This window comes from Drosophila gunungcola, assembly GCF_025200985.1.
Source record: "Drosophila gunungcola strain Sukarami chromosome 2R unlocalized genomic scaffold, Dgunungcola_SK_2 000006F, whole genome shotgun sequence".
Lineage (NCBI taxonomy): Eukaryota > Metazoa > Arthropoda > Insecta > Diptera > Drosophilidae > Drosophila > Drosophila gunungcola.
The window spans coordinates 2,693,630-2,712,699 of record NW_026453168.1 but is presented as its reverse complement, the minus strand read 5'-3'; the positions used below and the strand labels follow the sequence as shown (position 1 = coordinate 2,712,699).

The 19,070-nt window shown below is 43.2% G+C and overlaps 5 protein-coding genes across 8 annotated transcripts; 4 read left to right on the top strand and 1 right to left on the bottom strand.

Moving 5' to 3' along the window:
- Window positions 1–145: 145 nt before the first annotated feature.
- On the top strand, window positions 146–1,286 carry LOC128255187 (DNA replication inhibitor plutonium). The gene is made up of 3 exons (XM_052984747.1): window positions 146–273; window positions 330–734; window positions 787–1,286. Exons 1-3 carry the CDS (start codon window positions 258–260, stop codon window positions 888–890), a joined length of 525 nt encoding a protein of 174 aa, XP_052840707.1. The 5' UTR covers window positions 146–257; the 3' UTR covers window positions 891–1,286.
- Window positions 1,229–2,228, top strand: LOC128255186 (proliferating cell nuclear antigen). The gene is made up of 2 exons (XM_052984746.1): window positions 1,229–1,366; window positions 1,428–2,228. Exons 1-2 carry the CDS (start codon window positions 1,259–1,261, stop codon window positions 2,100–2,102), a joined length of 783 nt encoding a protein of 260 aa, XP_052840706.1. The 5' UTR covers window positions 1,229–1,258; the 3' UTR covers window positions 2,103–2,228.
- A 536-nt stretch (window positions 2,229–2,764) lies between these two features.
- LOC128255183 (hormone-sensitive lipase) lies at window positions 2,765–6,327 on the bottom strand. Its single transcript, XM_052984735.1, has 4 exons — window positions 6,191–6,327; window positions 3,443–5,809; window positions 3,257–3,382; window positions 2,765–3,197 (listed from the first exon to the last, which is right to left on the bottom strand). The coding sequence occupies exons 2-4, from the start codon at window positions 5,801–5,803 to the stop codon at window positions 3,045–3,047; spliced, it is 2,640 nt and encodes an 879-aa protein (XP_052840695.1). The 5' UTR covers window positions 5,804–5,809; window positions 6,191–6,327; the 3' UTR covers window positions 2,765–3,044.
- A 607-nt stretch (window positions 6,328–6,934) lies between these two features.
- LOC128254673 (arginyl-tRNA--protein transferase 1) lies at window positions 6,935–10,064 on the top strand. Of its 2 annotated transcripts, none has more exons than XM_052983886.1 (8): window positions 6,935–7,140; window positions 7,213–7,659; window positions 8,321–8,493; window positions 8,869–9,018; window positions 9,111–9,292; window positions 9,351–9,514; window positions 9,572–9,723; window positions 9,781–10,064. In XM_052983886.1, exons 1-8 carry the CDS (start codon window positions 7,056–7,058, stop codon window positions 9,877–9,879), a joined length of 1,452 nt encoding a protein of 483 aa, XP_052839846.1. In that variant the 5' UTR covers window positions 6,935–7,055; the 3' UTR covers window positions 9,880–10,064. The 2 variants fall into 2 exon arrangements, with proteins under 2 accessions (XP_052839846.1, XP_052839845.1); XM_052983885.1 differs by lacking the exon at window positions 8,869–9,018 and adding an exon at window positions 8,672–8,824.
- A 296-nt stretch (window positions 10,065–10,360) lies between these two features.
- Window positions 10,361–18,671, top strand: LOC128254674 (sialin). 3 transcript variants are annotated; one of them, XM_052983888.1, is made up of 7 exons: window positions 10,361–10,441; window positions 15,413–15,477; window positions 15,786–15,940; window positions 16,550–17,092; window positions 17,748–18,027; window positions 18,092–18,333; window positions 18,399–18,671. In XM_052983888.1, exons 2-7 carry the CDS (start codon window positions 15,459–15,461, stop codon window positions 18,555–18,557), a joined length of 1,398 nt encoding a protein of 465 aa, XP_052839848.1. In that variant the 5' UTR covers window positions 10,361–10,441; window positions 15,413–15,458; the 3' UTR covers window positions 18,558–18,671. The 3 variants fall into 3 exon arrangements, with proteins under 3 accessions (XP_052839848.1, XP_052839847.1, XP_052839849.1); XM_052983887.1 differs by lacking the exon at window positions 10,361–10,441 and adding an exon at window positions 11,027–11,189; XM_052983889.1 differs by lacking the exon at window positions 10,361–10,441 and adding an exon at window positions 11,452–11,470.
- Window positions 18,672–19,070: the final 399 nt, after the last annotated feature.

Here is a 19,070-nt window from a genome sequence, read left to right as displayed (position 1 = left end):
ATTTCGAATTTAATTACCTATTGCGCAATGTTTTTTTTAATGTTCACAAATAACAGAGTTACGTTACTACCTTTTATTGAAAAAACAATACGTTTCAATTATAAAAATAAATTATACAAATTTTTAGCAGTCATTTGCGTTTTGATAATTCAAATATTCAATACCTGATGGAGTACCCTAATTATTAAGATTCGCTTATAACAATGGCATCGCATCCCTGGTTTCCGAAAAGCGCCGTTATATGAAGGCCATGCAGAATGGGAGAAATGAATGGTAGTACAAAATAATAAAAAAAACACACAAGTTATTATTAATTTTTTTTATTGAAGCTCTCAGTTTTGTGGGACAGGATGACATAGTTTCCCTGCGAATAATCTGCAGCAAGGCTCGCGATGGCAAACAGTACAGCCTCGAGGAAGTGGACAGCTATGGGAACACGGCCCTGTTGAAGGCCTGCTACTTGGGACGCATTGAGTGCGCTCTCACGCTTTTGGATTTTGGTGGAAATATTTACGCCATCAATTATTTTGGACAAAATGCTTTAACCCTGGCGAGCTATTCTGGTCACTTGCCCTTGGTTAAGGAGCTATTACGCCGGAGATCCTATAAGGATTTCAATATGTCCTCGATGATTCCGGCACTCTGCGTGGCCGTCATTGAAAAGCATACCGCCCTGGAGGAATTTTTCACTCAATTGGATCCGAATGGTGCTCGAAAAGCACATACAGTGCAAGGTGAGTACTTCAAATTAGTCATTTAATTAATGTTTATTAAATTCAATGTTAGGTCTGGGAGTTGAAGAGCTGCGGCGAATGATGAAACAGGCAGAACGTTTGAACAAGAAGAATGCGTCCTCGCCTCGGACTTTTTTAAATCATCGTTACCGTTAATGCATTGTGTCTTGATTATATTTGTAATTTAGATTTTAAAAATATATTTATATTCTGTCTTGAGTGTGACCAAATCTGTTTGAAGATTCTAATAGGTTGGCAGCCCCAGGACCGGCTGATATCGATAGCTGCCGCGCGCGCAATCGATATCGCTCGTGGCTTTTCACATCACTATCCCGCTCATTTAGCCCGCCTGATCGGATCCCAAGTAAAAAATTGCCCACGTTCGTCATTCATATTAAACTCATTGCAGCCGCAACATTCTTGGACTTTAGTGCGTATTATAAGCAGTCATCAGTAAAAGTTGAACAGTGCCCAGTTCTTGCTCCTTACGATCATATTACCCCAACAACTAAAACAAATTCAACATGTTCGAGGCACGCCTGGGTCAAGCCACCATTCTGAAAAAGATCCTGGACGCCATCAAGGATCTGTTAAATGAGGCCACCTTCGATTGCAGCGACTCCGGCATTCAGGTACAATACGAAAATAGCCCTAAACTTTAGTCCCATCTAATATGTTTTGTAATCCCCACAGCTGCAGGCCATGGACAACTCCCATGTGTCGCTGGTCTCGCTGACCCTGCGGTCCGACGGATTCGACAAGTTCCGCTGCGACCGCAACCTCTCCATGGGCATGAATCTGGGCAGCATGGCCAAGATCCTCAAGTGCGCCAACAACGAGGACAACGTGACGATGAAGGCGCAGGACAACGCCGACACAGTCACCATCATGTTCGAGTCGGCCAACCAGGAGAAGGTCTCCGACTACGAGATGAAGCTGATGAACCTGGACCAGGAGCACCTGGGCATCCCGGAGACGGATTTCTCGTGCGTGGTCCGCATGCCGGCCATGGAGTTCGCCCGCATCTGCCGCGATCTGGCGCAGTTCAGCGAATCCGTAGTCATCTGCTGCACCAAGGAGGGCGTCAAGTTCTCGGCCAGCGGCGATGTGGGCACTGCCAACATCAAGCTGGCCCAAACCGGCTCAGTGGACAAGGAGGAGGAGGCCGTCATCATCGAGATGCAGGAGCCGGTGACGCTGACCTTTGCCTGTCGCTACCTGAACGCCTTCACAAAGGCCACGCCCCTGTCCACCCAGGTGCAGCTGTCGATGTGCGCAGATGTGCCGCTGGTGGTCGAGTATGCGATCAAGGATCTGGGTCACATCCGCTACTACCTGGCACCCAAGATCGAGGACAATGAGACATAGGTTCATCTTACAGCTCATATTTATATTCCCTATCGTAACCTCTCATCCTCACGCGTACAATTCATTCCTAAGTTTTAAGCAAATTTCGCATTTTTTGATCAATAAAGCTATATTGTGTAATGTTAATTGGTTTACTTTTCTTTTTTAATATACTACATAAATGTAACCATTCGTTTTTAAGGGTAATAACCATTTATTCGCATTTTATGTATAACACTGGGTATAGTTTAAGGAGAGAGATTGCAAACACATTTAAAATGTAAAAGTATATCAAACACCTGGTGTACCGTAGATATACATTCAGACGGTTTCGCTTGGGATAGGCAAAGAAAACTAGGCATATCTCCAACATAGTTTAAGTTAAACTCTGCTAGCCTCCATTGGTGCCAAACAAAAATCTGGTCACAGAAAATAATGGGTAATGGGCGAATAGTTTATACACATGTATATAAGTACTCGTTTCGTATCAGGCACAAATTCGGGAGTTTTGCATTAAACAGCTCTTAGCGAGTGTGTGCCTGGAATCAAGAGCGTTAATTGTAACTATAATAAATAGTGCGTGTTTGCACGCTTTCAATACTTGCATACTTGGCCAGCTTATGCTAAAAGCTATATATATATATATCCTATACATATTTTGTGAGTATATAAAACATAGAAAGCCGTGTCATATAAAAGTGTATAAAAAATGTTTGAGATTACAAAGTAATTAAAAAGCAAGAAAAGTGCGTATAACAATGAACAGCAATTCGTTCCTGCGCATAACAAAATTCGATTTTCACGCCTATGTGAAAGGAGAAATCCGATGCAAGGTGACAATATTTTACAGTGATTCTGAAACCCCATTGTCACTCACAATTTACCATCGGTGTTTTATTGTTCCTCGTCGTCGAGTGTCTGGTTCTCCAGTCCTATAGGCACATAGACCGATTGAAACTCATCCTAGGAAGCAGCCAGACTTGCACTGGGACTGGAGGACTCATCGTCGTCCAGCAAGCTGCCTTTGTCATTGGTCTTGTGCTTCGGATCTGTCTGAAGCAACGTCTGTAGAGACTTTATGCAGAGCTTGGATCCTTCCATGGCTTCGTTGGATAGCTAGAGAGACAGAACTTGGGATTAGTAATTATATTCCATTCTTAAAATGCCTCTCATACCATGGTGAAATTCAGAAATCCGTGCGGAAGCCCCTCCAATATTTCCAAGTTTACTTGCCGACCTAAACGCTTCAGCTTTTTGGCAAACATGACGCAGTCATCCAAACAGGGATCCATATTCAGGGTCTAGAAAGGGGTATTTAATTCCGTATACTCATTGTTATTTCATTAACTCAATGAGCTTACAAGTATTTTGGTCTCCGGCAGCTGGGATAGCCATTCATCGCTGGCCCAGTAGGGCGATAGAAACGGATCCCTAGGCACATCGAATGCAAACTCCTCGCTGGGGCTCCTGGCTATCAGTGCGTCCATGTTGCGCACGTCCTGCTGGCCCGCATTGCTGCCATGGATCTCGTAGGATTGGGTGCAGCGGGTCAGGGTGCTGGTTATGTTGTTCACCGCTTCCTGCAGCCGTCCCTGCAGAGTGTCCATCGCAACGAGATCCCGACCCGTCTCCACCAGAATATCGCCATCCGAACTGATCTTGGCATGTCCATTGGCCTGCACCAGGGCTGCCTCGGCGGCTGTCTCCTCGGTAACCTCCACGGTGGCGGTATCGATGAGGTACTTGTCCAGAAAGTTGTCAATGTAGGCTGCCGAGGCGGCGTCTTTAGGTGGGTCGGCAGATATATCCACCGGGTAGTGGACAATGGGCTGCGAGTCGTCCTCGAAGGAGACGCACGAGCTGTTGTCGCCCTCGCTGTTGGGCAGATCGGTTCGCTCCACCGTCTGGCTGTGGTAGGAGGCCGAGGCACTGGCAAAGGTGTCGCTGCTCTCGTCATCATGCTCGCTGTTGGCCTCCAGCGGCGTCAGCGGACTTCTGGCCACGGAGGTGCGGCGACTGGAGTTCAAGCTGCCCGCACTCGACTTCGGGGCATTGCGTATCTGGGCGGCATCCTCCACATGCCTGGCATTCTGCTGTAGCGTCTCCTGGGCTGGCGCCGCATAGGCACGAAGGCACCGCATCATGAAGCCGAACGGCAGCAGCGGATCCATCAGGCAGAGAAGGCGGGCAGGACTGGGCACAAAGCTGACGAGAGTGGGACAGTAGGCCAGGAAGAGGCCGTCCGGCACCCGAACTCCCTGCTCGATGCACTTGAGGGCCACTCCGATGGACAGATTCGCCCCGGCCGAGTCTCCGGCGCACACGATCCGCTCAGCCGTCGTGCCCAGCAGTTCGGTGTTGTCCAGCAGCCAGCAGTAGGCGTAGTACACTTCCTGCAGGGCACGCGGGAACGGAGCCTCCGGCGCCAGGCTGTAGTCCACCGAGAGAATGGGACAGTCGAGGGCCACGGCCCAGTCGCGCAGATACAGTTCGTGGGACTTCGAGGACTGGGCCACAAATCCGCCGCCATGGCAGTGGAACAGGATCGACGGACTGGGCGGTGTGGGCTTGTGCCAGCCGCGGTAGCGACCCTCACCGAGCATGCCCGATCTCCGCTTGGCGCTCAGCAGGCGCACCGATACGGGCAGACCAGGTCCCAGGTGGGCCGTGGGCACGGGAATTTCCACGAAGTCGCCATCGTCGCCCTGGTTCTGGTTGACGTCGCTGCTGGGGTTCTGCGGCGCCTTGAAGTCCTTTCGTCGCGGCAACTTCAGCGGTTCAGCTGGCAGCTCGATCAACCGGTTGACTCGTATGGAACTGCCCACAATGCTGGGCAGCTTGTGCATCAGCTCGGACTCGGCCAGGAACCAGAAGGACTTGCAGAAGTCGATCTTGGCATTCTGCGAGATGTTCACGATGCGGCGGGCCCTTAGTTCCGGATTCATTAGGTACTTGCCACTGGTCCACAGACTGCGGGTGGTCTTCACGATGGCGCCATCGCCCTCCTGCGAGTAGTAGGACTCCGAGTAGCTGGCCATGCTGATGCCCAGGAAGCGGAGGACGCCGCGTATCGAGTCACCGTACTGGAAGCCCAGGCAGCGGCCGTAAAAGCAATACTGGTTGATGGTGTCGCCCAGCTCGAAGAGCTGCTCGGCCGTGTGGTTGCCGCAGGCGAACAGATCGCCCGTGCTGGCCGACCACTGGCGCAGGATGAGCAGGTACTGCAGACAGGTGCACAGCGAGGACAGCAGCTGCGAGCAGGCCTCCACCTCCTTCATGTAGAACTTCCTCCGGAAGAACATGGTGGATCGGGTGGCCATCAGCTGCCGGGAGATGCCCATGCCATGGGTGATGCAGGCGTTGGTCACGTAGATGAAGCTCCGATACCCGTTGCCCGGCGTCCGCTCGTCGAAGTCGTACTCGTGGGCGAACGCCTCGATCTGCAGGACCAGCCGGTTGGCCAGGACGATGAAGTCCTGCCAGGCAATGTGGGCGGCATGCAGGCGCTGGCCGAACTCGGTGTGGTCTCTGGCGAAGAAGGCGGCGTGGTCCTGGCAGGCGGCGAACAAAGAGCCGTAGGCCTGCTGCAGGTCGGCGGGCATATGTCCATTCACTGGCTCTCGTTGCTGGTTGTCCTCGTGCTCGTGGCCCAGTTTCAGATTGTCATTGAAGAGGGCAATAAACTTGGGGCTTCCCCGTTCCGCGCAAGCCGCGTCAATCATTGTGCACTGTCAATGGTAAATTGAGTTAGTAATCCCTTTATTAGCCACTATTGCAGACAAAGACACAACTACAGGGGCAGGTGATAAACTTGTCCAGCAGTTGCATTGTTTTTCCGGATTAGAGTGACTAACTCTGCAGCTATGAAGGTCGTCTTGAAGGTAGAGCTTAAACCAGTTTACAAACTATTTAACACAAATCTTTGCAAACTTTACTGAAGTAGCCTTGTTAATCATACCTTTTGGTATAAGCAGACAATTAGTTGTGAAAAGAAAAGTCATAAAAAACTTTCACTTGACAATTACGCACTAAACTATTTAGTCTGCAGGTCCTAATGTTGAATGTGTCACTTTCCCTTATATTGCTGTTTTATTTGCCGGAATACTTACAGATTAAAGACTCCAGATTTTTAGTTTAATACATTTTTAATCGGCCTAACTATTGCGGCTTCTAATCATAACTATTGTTTTAAGTCTTTTCGACTGAGCTAACCGAATGCTGACCAGTGTGACCGTGTCCAGAAAACTATTTGCCTTGCTAATTAAAACAGGGGGACTCCCAGTATAAAGCTACTTGCTTTAATTATTTGATTATATGAATTAATTAACATGATTATTAATTACTGCCAGAAAAACAAGTGCTCATTATGTTAAATATTCTTCAGATATACATAGTGACATTGAGACTGTGGGATTGTAGCTTATTCTAAGAAAATTAAAAAACGCACAAAAAAATAAAGCTAGAATTTACTATTGCAAATAAAAGCCAATACATAAACTTTTCCATTCAAATAAAAATATGAACATTTAAAAATATTTGTGTGTTGCTTAATCAATCTTAATTTTAATTTAGATTATAAGATATGTGCGCTTTTGTCATGTACCGATTTATGGTTGCAAAACAAAACATTTTTAGTTAATTTAATGAACCGAACTAAATAAGTACTTTTTATGTTCCTTCTAATACCTTATCTCGATAATATCAGAGTTCTGTTAGAAATGAACCATATATTGTCACCAGAAACCATTGAAATTATATTTATGTCTAGTGGAAACCACCTGTAAGTCTATTTAAGGAATACCCTCAACTTTTGGGCTTTGACCGATACGATGGTATTTATTAGCCGGTGAGCACTGGTCACACTGAAAATATAATAAATTTCGCAATAGCGGCGACTCGGCTGGGTTCTTAATTAATTCCTCGCAATCGAATGCACAATGTTTGCCCTGTGATCGGCGTCGGAAGACAGGAATAATGAGCGTTAGCATTGTGCAGTACTACGGCAGCCAGGAGGGCAAGTGCGGCTACTGCGGCGGCACCAACTGCAGCCTGTCGCACGGTAAGGAAACATTCTGGTGCATTTGCATTGGGTGGCCTGCAATAATGATCACGCATTCGTCACGTATGACAGGTATGCATGCCTATCGGCTGGACTGCCAGGACTACCAGGACCTCATCGATCGCGGCTGGCGGCGCTGCGGCAACTACTGCTACAAGCTGCGCAACCAGGAGACCTGCTGTCCCTGCTACACCATCAAGTGCGACGGCCTGGAGTTTAAGCTGTCCAAGTCGAACAAGCGCATTCTGCGCCGCATGAAACGATTTTTACGCGACGGCAAGCGGGACTCCAAGCCGCAGGGCGGCGACGGGGAGGGCGATCTGGGTGATCTGGATGGCGATGAGGTCACAGTGGCTGGCGAAGCTGCTTCCAGCGAACCGCAACCCCAGCTGCCCGATAAGAGTCCGGCTGTTATCAACGTCGATCAGGTTGCGTCACTGGCACGGGCTCAGAAAAAGCCCTCCGCCAAGCAGGCGGCTGTTTCAACGGCTGAAGCTCCAACGCTGGGCTCCAATAAATGTGGGTATACACCGGAAATGGCACTAATTCTTATTTTCTCGAAAAAGTTATGACCATTTTGATTACAAGCTTGTAACGCACTGTTGAAGAGATTTAAAAAACACATTGAATATGCTTCACTAAAAAGTTCACCCAAGCCAAATACTAACAAGTCAATATAGTCCTATTAGGTTATAATCTGAATCATTTATCTCATTTGCCAAAGTAATACTTTTTATATTAAGACCCATTTAATGATCTTAGAGAATACAATGTACAATGTAGGAAAAATTTTTTTTTAACGAACTTTTTTCATTAATTTTTGACTAACTAATCAATGCCAGTTAAATTTTTATAAATTTAAATGATGAACAAAATTTCCGAGCTACTGAGCTGAAATCTAAATTTGAAAAAAATATAAATAATTTTTCACCATCTTTACAACGAAAAATTGGACAAAAACAACCTTGTTACGCATAAAAAAGCTTGGAAAGGGAATCATGTTTAACCAATTGCTATTTTTCTGCATCCAATGCGTAAGACAGTCCCAAATGGAAGTTACCTCATATTTGTATAACTAATTTAGGATGATACTTTTAATTTAACAAATATTTAAATATTTTATCCCCCATAAAAACCGCCTTAAACTGTAAAAGTAAATAAATATTTGTTCATTCAACAGCTGCAGCACCGATCTCAAACGCTCCGCGCAAGAAGGCCAAGCAAATGCGATTGGAGCGCAGGCAGGCCAAACTGGGAGACACCGCCTCAACCTCAACGAAATCCGTTTGCCAGGAAAAGAGCCTTCGTGACTTCTTGTCGACCGACAGCGAGACGAACAAACATCAGCTTAAGGTATGTAGGGATAGATTTAGATGCATATTTTTGTAAGACCGATTGCAAGGCTTAGCTGGCTAGCGTGTCCCCTTGTTGTTATGTGTTTATTTTGTGAGCTGTGACTATGTGTTTTCCGTGTCTCCGACCTTCCTCTACATGTAGACACACTGTCTTCGTGCTGTTTGTGTTCTTGCAGATCGTTTTGGTCGCTTCCTCAGACACACAGCGCACTTGTGCCGATGCAGTGATCGCGCTCTATCGCAAATATCAAATAACCATTCACAACGATAACCCCGCACGCCTCACCCTAGCTAGTATGCAGCGGTTCTTGGTCAAATCACCCCTTAAGGTAATTATAAACGCCTAATTACCCTACCGAAAATGTATTCACAGCTGAGATTGGTGCACGTCCACGACGAGGAATTCAACCGGACCTTGCCCGAGAGCTTTGCGCTGTACAAGAAGTATCAGATATCGATACACAACGATCCGCCCAAAAATCAGAACGCCTACAAGGACCACCTGCAGTTGACTCCCATGAAGGTTTTACCCTGTTTCCTAGTGTTTTTCAATTCCATACTCATGAGTTTTTCAGCTCTTACTCTCTGATCTCGACTTGTGCTCATCCATTGCAGAATGAAAAACCCAGCGATGGTCCCGAAATGGGCTATGGATCCTTTCATCAGCAGTATTGGCTGGACGACAAGTTGATTGCCGTGGGCGTAATAGATATTCTGCCCGCGTGTGTAAGCTCTGTTTACTTCTTCTACGATCCGGACTACAGCTTCCTATCGCTGGGTACTTATGGCTCTCTTAGGTAATAACTTGATTTGAAATAAAAAGACTACAATTACATTACTTACATTACGTTTCAGGGAAATTGACTTGGTGCAGTCGATCGCCGAGAATGTGCCTGCCTTAAAGTATTACTACATGGGCTTTTACATACACTCATGCCCCAAAATGCGCTACAAGGGCAAATTGTCCGCCTCATATTTGCTGTGCCCAGAGACTTATGAATGGCTCCCGCTCACCGATGGTAAATTTCACAGTTGCATTTCTATATTTTTTTCTAATTGAATGGAGTATCTTTTAGCCATTCGTTCTAAGCTAGACGAACAAAAATACCAACGCTTAAACTTAGATGCTGCTGCCAGGGATGTGAATGAGTTTCTAATGGAGCATTTGGACGAAGTAATGCTGCTGTTGGATGCTAAAACCTGTGCAGATTACAAACATTATGTGCAGGTTTGTCACCTGGGGCGATTTCCTTTTATTAAGCATTAACTTTAATTTTCTCAACAGTTGCGCGGCCCAGACACCGATGTCGATACGATTATTGAATATAGTAAGCTGGTGGGAAAAGTCTGTGCCCATCGCATGCTGTATGTGAATATGTTGTGAAAGACATCAACTGAACTTGAATTTAATTTGTTTGGCGTGTGTACGTCAAGTAGAGTTTATAAGTGAAATTACGTTGATTGTTCATACTCAGTTGGCTTTTAGCAAAAATGTACTCAAACAATTCTGCAAGATGTTGAAATTAAATAATTTTTAAAACTCCTGCCATAAAATGGTTATTAACCAAATATTATGTGAATCTTATTTTTGAGGCTCATTGCTTACAAAGTTTGTTGCCATGTAAGGGAAAATATGCTTGTCATTAATACATGTTCTCAAAATCTGACAGTTTTCACCCATAATCGCTGCTTATCTGAAACAGGCAGCCAAATGCATCAATTAAGCTTTATGAGCTGGTCACAAACACATTGTCTGTTTGTTGGTACAAGTCGGATAACCGTTGAAGATAAAGTACATTATATGGCATCCACACACCGTGAGATAGTTGGCCCGAAACCCAGAAATGTCGCCATTAAGTCAAAATGTGCTGAGCAGCGGAAAGTATCGGATGTGTTTAAAGGGTTCGGATTCCCAACTGGCTATTCTGGAAGTAAAGTTATCCAAGGTGAGGAGTGCTTTATTTACTAATAAATAAATAAACCCAAGTCAATAAAGTGGGTTCTGTGCTTCTGTGGCTTTTCACTGTCATCTGCCAATTGCGCTAATTAAACAAAATTATGAAACAAGTGAAACGGTCAACTGAGTTTTCTCAGCACGTGTTTTATAGCGGTGTTTTTGAAAACTAACTAATGACTGGTTTTCTTGGTTTAGCCAAATAAATACTAGTATTCGCTGGTCTGGATATGCCCAAGCAATTAGCAATTTGAATGTATGGGATCATATATTTTTGAATTATTAGTCATCGTGTATATTGATTTACATTTTAGCACGAATTTGTGATATTTTGTTTAAAAATTTATCGGTTTTTTTTTTTTTTTTTGTGGGGTGGCTCGAATCGCATGCGATTTTTTTGGCACGCTATCAGAAAGCGTAAAAAAGCCAGTCGACCGACAGTCGACGACGGTGAGCTTCAACCGTCGACAACAATTTAAACAATTTTTAACCGTTTTGCGCTGCCCAGTCGCTGCTGCCGTTGCCGCTGAAACTGAATCTGCGACTGCGACAGCGGCAGGTGGAAGTTTTGCTTTAAATCGTCGCCCAAGTATATATGCCATTGGCAGTCACCGATTTAGCTTCATTCGCCGCGCGACGTTCTCAGCAGTTCGATTCGATTCGATTCGATTCGATTCGTTTTGTTTCGGCCGGCGAGCTGCCAAATCCAAATAAGTACCAACTAAAGCATACTAAATAAAGTGAGTTTCGGTGCAACCTGGCCACCTAGCCATTAACGCACTATTTTCTCGGGGCTCTCAACGGGAAAGTCCAGTTTTTCGAATTTTGAATTGGCGTAGTAATTACGAGCGTAGTATTTTGCGCCACAACTCCATCCGATAATTTTTTGTCGGGGGCTGTGGTAAAATTCCATGCAAAATGTGTGCCACGAAGAAGTTCGAGAAGAAAAAACATGAGCAGAGATCACCTGAGATGATGGCTTTGAGTGTTTTGTGATCGCGAATCGCTGTTTGTGCCAATAGTGCGTATCATTGATAATTTTCCATAACAAATCAATGAGGGACGGGCCCCTAAAGATTTATATTTTATGTCTAGGTAAAAAGAAAATTCGATTTTCAAGTTTAAAAAATGTATGAAAAATATGCAGTATATTTTATTATATCATATTTAGGAAAATTTAATATAAGAAAAGGAGAATTTTTAAAGAGTGTTTACATTTTTGTGCATAATATTCGAAAGTTAGACAACAGAACAGGCCGTTATTATGTTTGGACTGGCGCTTATTTTGGCTTCGACCAAATTTTATTTCAGTTAGCGAAAAATTTGCATTTCAAATAATAACAGGTTTCGGTTATTTCGATTCATTGAACCGCGACCACTATTCGAAACAATGTCAATTTGTTATGTTTCTGGCTTTCGGGCAAGTAGTGATCCGTGGGTTTCGCTAATTCCAGGCCTTGGCAACAACCCGGGAAGCTATGACAGCCAAATTGTTGCAGTCGACTGACCAAACTAAGGATTTTTGGCTTTAAGCCGACATGATCGAAGGAAGTATCTAGGTTAATGTGCAGGTTTGGGTCTTCGCGGAATATTCACACAAGCTACTGATTTATGCAACGATCTTCGATCTTCGATCCGTTTGCCCAATAAACTTATGTACATATATTTTCGAATCGTGAAATTTTGAATAACAAGAGACAATATTTGACGCTCGTGATTTTTATTAACATGTGCCTGCAATATTCGCAATTGTCGCATTGATTTCGCATTATTCAATTCACCGAATAAACATGACAATCATTATAGAGTGTATATATGTACATTTTTTTTTTTACATGCGCCACGTAATTTTCCGAAATTTAATTATAACGTGCAAAAATGCAAAAACACAAATTATATGATTTCAATGGGAATTGGTGCAAAATGCCAGTTCGCTGGTGAGTGACTGAGGCTATGAGAACCGAAAATGAACAAAAACAATGATCTACAACAATAACTGCCAACTAACTGGGTTCATTACCGGTCTTGATTTGTTCGCCAGTTACGGTTGATTGCCGTCGACTAAATAATTTGCAGAGTTCTATGCCGAAACACACACCACTTACACCCTATATCAGCAGATAAGTGACAACAAATGGGATTTTGATGGGTACTATGTTACTGGTACTGGTACTGAAATTGGAGGCTCGATCCCAAGGGGAAGGGAAGGGAAGAGGGCGAGCAACCTCGAACCAAATACTCTATAATACAGAGACCCTAAAATATAGAGTCTTTGCTCATACCATGTCAAGCGGTTAACCAAGTCTTATGTAAATGAAACGCTTGTTGTGAATACCCAATGTGTTTTGCTTCATCTTCGGATACCAATCCACTAGGGGCCCGTTAAGATCCTCCAAAACAAGCGCTTTCCGATTGTAAATCAAATCATTTATCGTGGCAATACTTGTTACCACAGTCCACCATCGGGGTCCACTGCGATTGCGGCTAATTGACGATTAACCTGACTCTAATAACAAGCTGATGGCTACATTATCACAACCATGCCCATGCGCCGCATTCGACTACAGTTTATCACTTTATGACACCTCTTTATGGCCCATAAATTGTCGAGCTGATTTGATGGAGTCAATGGTGGTGGTTACGCTGTTGATAAAAGCGTAACACTGCAGATTAGAGAACGAGAGGCTGGCCCGGCGTTAACTTAATTTCCCCATATAAACGACAAGGGGAAAAGCCACAAAAAATAACCTGCTTTTGGCCAAATGTCATATTTGTTTGCACAATGCTCTCGGTTTATCTAGAAACAGATCGCTGTAAACAATCCCGGCAATTAGCGGTTCACTAACTTACTATTAAGCCCAAATTAATGCCGAAGGTCATTAGCAGCGTTCTTTGATCTTCTCTCAAAAGGTATAATTAAAAACTTTCAATTCACGTATTGCGAATCAATAATTCCGATCTAGTGCCCAAAAGGTGTTCCGTTCCGATTGTCTGCCAAATTAGTTTCCCCGAATCAATCTGCGGGTATTCACAGCCAAGTCACGTCACTCAAAACCCGAATCGTTGCGAATTCTGGTGGGTCAAAGGGGTAGATTGCTTCTGGGTTCTCTTCTTTTGTCCATAGATACAGTTATCTGGTCGTAGGATACGACGATATGATATAAATGGAGGAACTTCTATATTCGGAACGAAAAACAAGCTGAGAAGTATTTTTATTGCCCAATGTTTGCATCTACTCTATTTTTTTTTGTGTTTGCGGGATCGTGCTGCTGTTAAATATAAGATGGCATTAGTTTAAATTGCAATTCCTTGGTTCCATTCAGTAGAATTGATTGGTTATCACGCCGTTTATAGGGTATACTTATATTTATTATGGCCCCTTTCCCATAAAACATATAATCGTATTTTATGATTTAAGGGGACAATTCACACTGTGTTGAGCAGGGGAAGTTCGTTTTTGCACTATAGTTTTGAATTTTGGCCGGATATATATAGGGCAATAATCAAACAATCCAACAAGTGTTCGACTTTAAACTCCCCATTTAAACTCCGCCATAATTCACAGCCCTGTTTATATGTAGTACGCCAGTGTACGCCTTTATGTACGAACGTTGAAAAGCTTGTGCGCAAACATTTCTTTTGTGCAAAGTGCAGCGGGGCAGCTGTTTAAATGCTTCGATTAGCAGAACATGGTATCGTAGCCGCAGCGCTGGGTTCCATCTAAGCCCCATGCTATCGCAAAAACGGATCCCACAGATTGTCCCGGATAGAATGACTTGAAAATGGGGCTAGCATGCTGCCGGGCAATTACCATATTTACCCGCTCAGCTTCCCCGATTTTGGCCTTTGGCGCAACTCCGACACTTTCGTGGCACGATCGGCATTTGAATTTGTTATGTATTTTGTTTTGGGCCGTTACTCAATTTACCTAAACGGGGCCACTCACGTGCCGGCTCTATAAAGTGGCAATTGGGACGTGCTTATAAAACTTGACAACTTGCAGTGCACGCAGATACCGCCGAAAGCACTTTCGAATGATACGGTTTTAGTGGCTAGTACCCACACAAATGTGGAAAATGCAGGGTTAATTCTGAATAGACCGCTGCACTTGCAGTTGTGATTGTCGAGTTTTAGGAACAGTCACAGAGACATCTCTATGCGGCTAATCGGCTATCACTTTTAGATTGCAACTATAATTGTAGTTAATTGAGCTGAATTACTGAAAAGTGTTACCTTTTAATTATTATGATTGGATTGTTACAAAGAGTTACAATTAAAAAGATGTATACTAATTTATATTGCCTTTTAAAACTGTATTAAGAAAAGCCTATGACTTCTTAACACTCCATTTTAATAAATTGAAGATTTCAAAAGCCAAATGAAAGAAATATATTTTTAAATTTTGTGGTCGAGAAAAATATGTTCTAGTTCACTGCCAATTTAATAAATAAGAGTAATTTATAAGTTTGATTATAAATCTGAAATAAATAGTAATGATTCAGTGGAGTTTTAAGGGTAAATTTTGTTTTTTAATCGACTTCAGTTGGAAGTTGTAAGCCTTATTATTAATTGAAGATTAATTGCTTTTCGAATAACAATTAACGCTAAACTAAGTTATTTTTAAACCTAATAAAATAAATTATTCAAAAGAGGGAGTTAAAACTAATGTTTATTTTATACAAAACCGATGTTAAACTTTTACCTAAAGTTCCGATGGACAGCTAATTACCAAACACAGCTGACACCGACCATTTAAATGCATATTTATTAAAACTAACAGGCGTCTTCGAGATCAGGTGTTGCCGAAAATAGCAGACGATGACTCGGCACTTCCTAGTAACTCATTAAATTTATGCGCCAACAATTTTGGGCAAAAGCCTCGGGCTTCGGGGAGTACCCCCGAAATCGTAAGGTGATCTGCATAAAAGTCTTGCTAACAGCTTCCTGTTGTTTGTCGTTTCAGCTGACACCTGACGCGAGGCACCGGAGCCATAAGAAAAGCCGCCGAAATGGCCTTCATGCCATGCTGTAAGTATCCAAAAATCCAAATTTATACTCCACACGAGTCATGTGCGAATAATGTCCCAATAATATCAATAATGCCTCACGTGATCTTCGCTCGGCGGAGTGAAATCCCCTTAAATTCGTACCGAACTCAAACATTGAAATTCGCGCATGCGCAGTCCATTAGAGATCTGTGACCCGCTCGAACGGGAATTGAGATCTTTTTTCAATCCGCTAATTGCCCTAATGTGCTGCGAGGGGCCTGTGCCTGTGCTTCTATCGAAAATTGAATAATGGATCCGTCAATAACCAATATTTGCTGTCGTTCGCAGTCTATGTGCCCAAGCGCGTCAATCTGGCGATTATGCTCTTCATGGCCTGCCTTCTCAGCTACATGATGCGCGTGAATCTCTCGATCAACATCATCGCCATGGTGGAGGACACCAGCAGCCACGAGAATGGAACGGAAGTGGAGGTCCTGCCCAATGTAAGTTCCCCAGGCTAATGCGTTAATCAATACCATTTTATTGAAAAATGTTATCATTAAACATTTAATCTCACCGGATACCTCAAACCTTTCCTAAATTATGTACTGGCTAATAATCAAATCTCTTAACATAACAAGTCTTTATAAAAAATTCCTGAATAATTAATTCATTAATTTTTTTAAAAAATCAAATTTCTTTAACATTTTAAATTAAAAAATTGAGTTAAATTAATGTTCCGGAACTATTTACTTTTTACTCATGGGAAACCGACCCCCATATGCAATAAATAATGATGTCTATATATAATAAATGTTTCTACACCCAGACTTAATTGCCAGATCGAATACAAAATATGACTGCAACTTCGAGAGAATCTATTATCCTCAGAATAATTAATTGACTAAATAATATATGTATCTAGATACTGAAAACAGTGTGGGTCTTTTACCCTACCTAATTATTTATATTACTTATTTATTTTTGAAAATTCCTTGTACCTTACCTATATCCCAGAAACTAGTGTCTTGTACCAGCACTGTTTCTAGAGCAAAAATGTAGTTATAGTGATTTATATACGTATGTTTAATTAACGATTCCATTTCTCACAGTATGGACCTCGGTATAACTGGACGCAATCGGATCAGGCCCTCCTGCTGGGTGCCTATTTCTACGGCTATATGATCACCTCCTTGCCCGCCGGCACCTTGGCTGAAATGCTGGGAGCCCGGAATGTGGCCGGATACAGTTGTCTGGTGGCCGGAATCCTTACGGCTCTGACTCCGGCGGCCGCGGCCTGGGACAAGTACGCGGTGTTCGTCGTGCGCTTCCTGATCGGCTTCCTCAACGGCGTGGTGTATCCGTGCTGCCACAGCCTGGTGTCCAAGTGGGCACCTCCGGACGAGAAGGGCAAGTTTGTGGCCTCGCTGATGGGCGGCACCTTCGGCACTGTCATCACCTGGCCACTCAGCGGAGTGATCATCGAGAACATGGGCTGGGACTGGGCCTTCTACATGGTGGGCATCTTCGTGCTGGTTGTGGTGGCCATTTGGTTCTACCTGGTGACCGATACTCCGGCTCAGCACAGCACGATCAGTCTCAAGGAGCGGGAGTACATCGAGAACAGCTTGGGCAACACTCTAAGCAACAAGAAGGTAAGATAAGCCTAGCTTCATATAATTATTTCCTTACACTGAAAATTGAAATCATATTTTTATATTAAACATTTAACTTAAATATTAAATCATAATATTAAAAAAATGCATTAGGCATAATTTAATATTATAATATTTAAATTAATGATTAAAATAAAAATTCAAATGGGTCCTATTTGGCTTAAATGCATTATATTTAAGTTAATCATGGTTTAAATTTTATTTAAATATGCAAATATTTAAATCAATTCCCCCAAAAAAATAGTCTAACTAAAAACTAAAAAAATTCATCGGAATTATCCAAAGATATTTAAATTATTTTATTTATTTAAAAAATTTTACAAATTGTTATAAATTTAAATTCACTTTATTTTAGACTTTTTAATACTTTTATTTATTATTAATTTAGGTGCCTTTTAATAAATTCTTATAAAACAATGGGATGTATAAATTTTATAGATTGGCTTGATAAAACACAATCTTTAAATTAAAATAACAAAAAGAAAGAGCACTCAGACTTTGATATACAAAAATATTTGTTAAAAGCGTGATAACCATCTTAAATAAAAACGTTTATCTTTTTGTAGATAAACTTGCGATATCTTGAGATTATAAAAGACTTATATATATATATTTTTTTTTTAACTTTTTGCAGAAGTGGCCCCCATACAAGGAGCTGATCCTGTCGCTGCCCTTCTGGTCGCTGATGATGCTCCACTACGGCAGCATGTGGGGTCTGTTCTTCCTGATCACCGCCACGCCCAAGTTCTTGAGCGAGGTCCTGGGCTTCAACCTCTCATCCGCCGGCTTTTTGTCCAGTCTGCCGCATGTGGCCCGTCTGCTCTGTGCCTTCGGATTTGGCGCCGTGGCGGATTGGATTCGTCGCCGGGGCTGGTTGTCCGTGACCCGAATGCGCAAGGCCTTCTGTCTGCCCTGTAAGTGTCCTTAAAGACTTTAAATTGAAAGTATTGTATAATGTTCTAATTTCATCTTGCTTAGCTCACATTCTGCCTGGTGTAATGCTGATTATCTTGGCCTATTTTGGTCGCGATCCTTACGTTTGTGTGGCCATTATGACCATCTCGCTGGGCTTCAACGGTGCCGCCACTGCCTCCAATTTGGCCAACTCCCAGGATTTGGCGCCCAACTATGCAGGCACGTTGTACGGAATCATCAACTGCGTGGGCACCACTCCGGGAATATTCTCGCCCCTGATTGTGGCCGCCTTCACGAAGAACGAGGTAAGTCTTGAGCATTTCCTAAAACACTTTATCAATATTAATACCCAATTTACCTTACCCCATAGAACACGATCGATCAGTGGCACTGGATCTTCATCATTGGAGCCGCTGCCTACATATTGCCCGCCCTATTTTTCTGGGTCTTCGGATCGGGAAAGATCCAGAAGTGGAACGAGGTGCAGACCACCGAGTCTCGCGAGGATATTGTCAACACAAAGTTGTAGTTTGTGCCCTGGCAATCACCTGTGATGTTGTGTTTTTAGTATTATGCCATAACTACGATGTGTACTTGTTTATGGAGGGTCCTATTAAAGCTTTAGCCGTGTATTTATTATTAATTATAATGATATTTTCATTTAGCACACGGGAGTTCTGATTCACGCGTCAGGTGAGGTCGAAACCAGTTCGGCACAACGACCTTAGCCTGGTTTGGTAGAAAACACTTTGGCGAACTGGTTGCGCTTTTTTGCAGAACTTTATTCAATTAGGCAGTCGGGCAAAAAACGAAATTGACACTCATTATTAGCCAAATGCTAATCAAGTTTGGGGACATTTCTACCCAACAAATTCCCGTTTTTAATTGCGAATTAGCTTCACGTCTATACGAGTTTTTACTGGGCTACCAGTTAAGCCGAAACGCCATTTATTAGGTGAGAAATTTCACAATAAATTTAGAATTATATTGGTTGCTCACAGACAATGTGTGGAATTAGAATAAGGCTGTTAGTGGGCTGTCG

Bases quoted from the DNA above. Each gene is read 5' to 3' on its own strand.
- LOC128255187 (XM_052984747.1), top strand. The intron at 735-786 runs GTGAGTACTTCA...ATTCAATGTTAG, and splicing joins AAAAGCACATACAGTGCAAG to GTCTGGGAGTTGAAGAGCTG.
- LOC128255186 (XM_052984746.1), top strand. From the start codon at position 1,259: ATGTTCGAGGCACGCCTGGGTCAAGCCACCATTCTGAAAAAGATCCTG. The intron at 1,367-1,427 runs GTACAATACGAA...TAATCCCCACAG, and splicing joins GCAGCGACTCCGGCATTCAG to CTGCAGGCCATGGACAACTC.
- LOC128255183 (XM_052984735.1), bottom strand. From the start codon at position 5,803: ATGATTGACGCGGCTTGCGCGGAACGGGGAAGCCCCAAGTTTATTGCC. The intron at 3,383-3,442 runs GTAAGCTCATTG...ACCCCTTTCTAG, and splicing joins TGCCGGAGACCAAAATACTT to ACCCTGAATATGGATCCCTG. The intron at 3,198-3,256 runs GTATGAGAGGCA...CTGTCTCTCTAG, and splicing joins GATTTCTGAATTTCACCATG to CTATCCAACGAAGCCATGGA.
- LOC128254673 (XM_052983885.1), top strand. From the start codon at position 7,056: ATGAGCGTTAGCATTGTGCAGTACTACGGCAGCCAGGAGGGCAAGTGC. The intron at 7,141-7,212 runs GTAAGGAAACAT...CACGTATGACAG, and splicing joins CAACTGCAGCCTGTCGCACG to GTATGCATGCCTATCGGCTG. The intron at 9,293-9,350 runs GTAATAACTTGA...ATTACGTTTCAG, and splicing joins GGTACTTATGGCTCTCTTAG to GGAAATTGACTTGGTGCAGT.
- LOC128254674 (XM_052983888.1), top strand. The intron at 17,093-17,747 runs GTAAGATAAGCC...AACTTTTTGCAG, and splicing joins ACACTCTAAGCAACAAGAAG to AAGTGGCCCCCATACAAGGA. The intron at 18,334-18,398 runs GTAAGTCTTGAG...CTTACCCCATAG, and splicing joins CCGCCTTCACGAAGAACGAG to AACACGATCGATCAGTGGCA.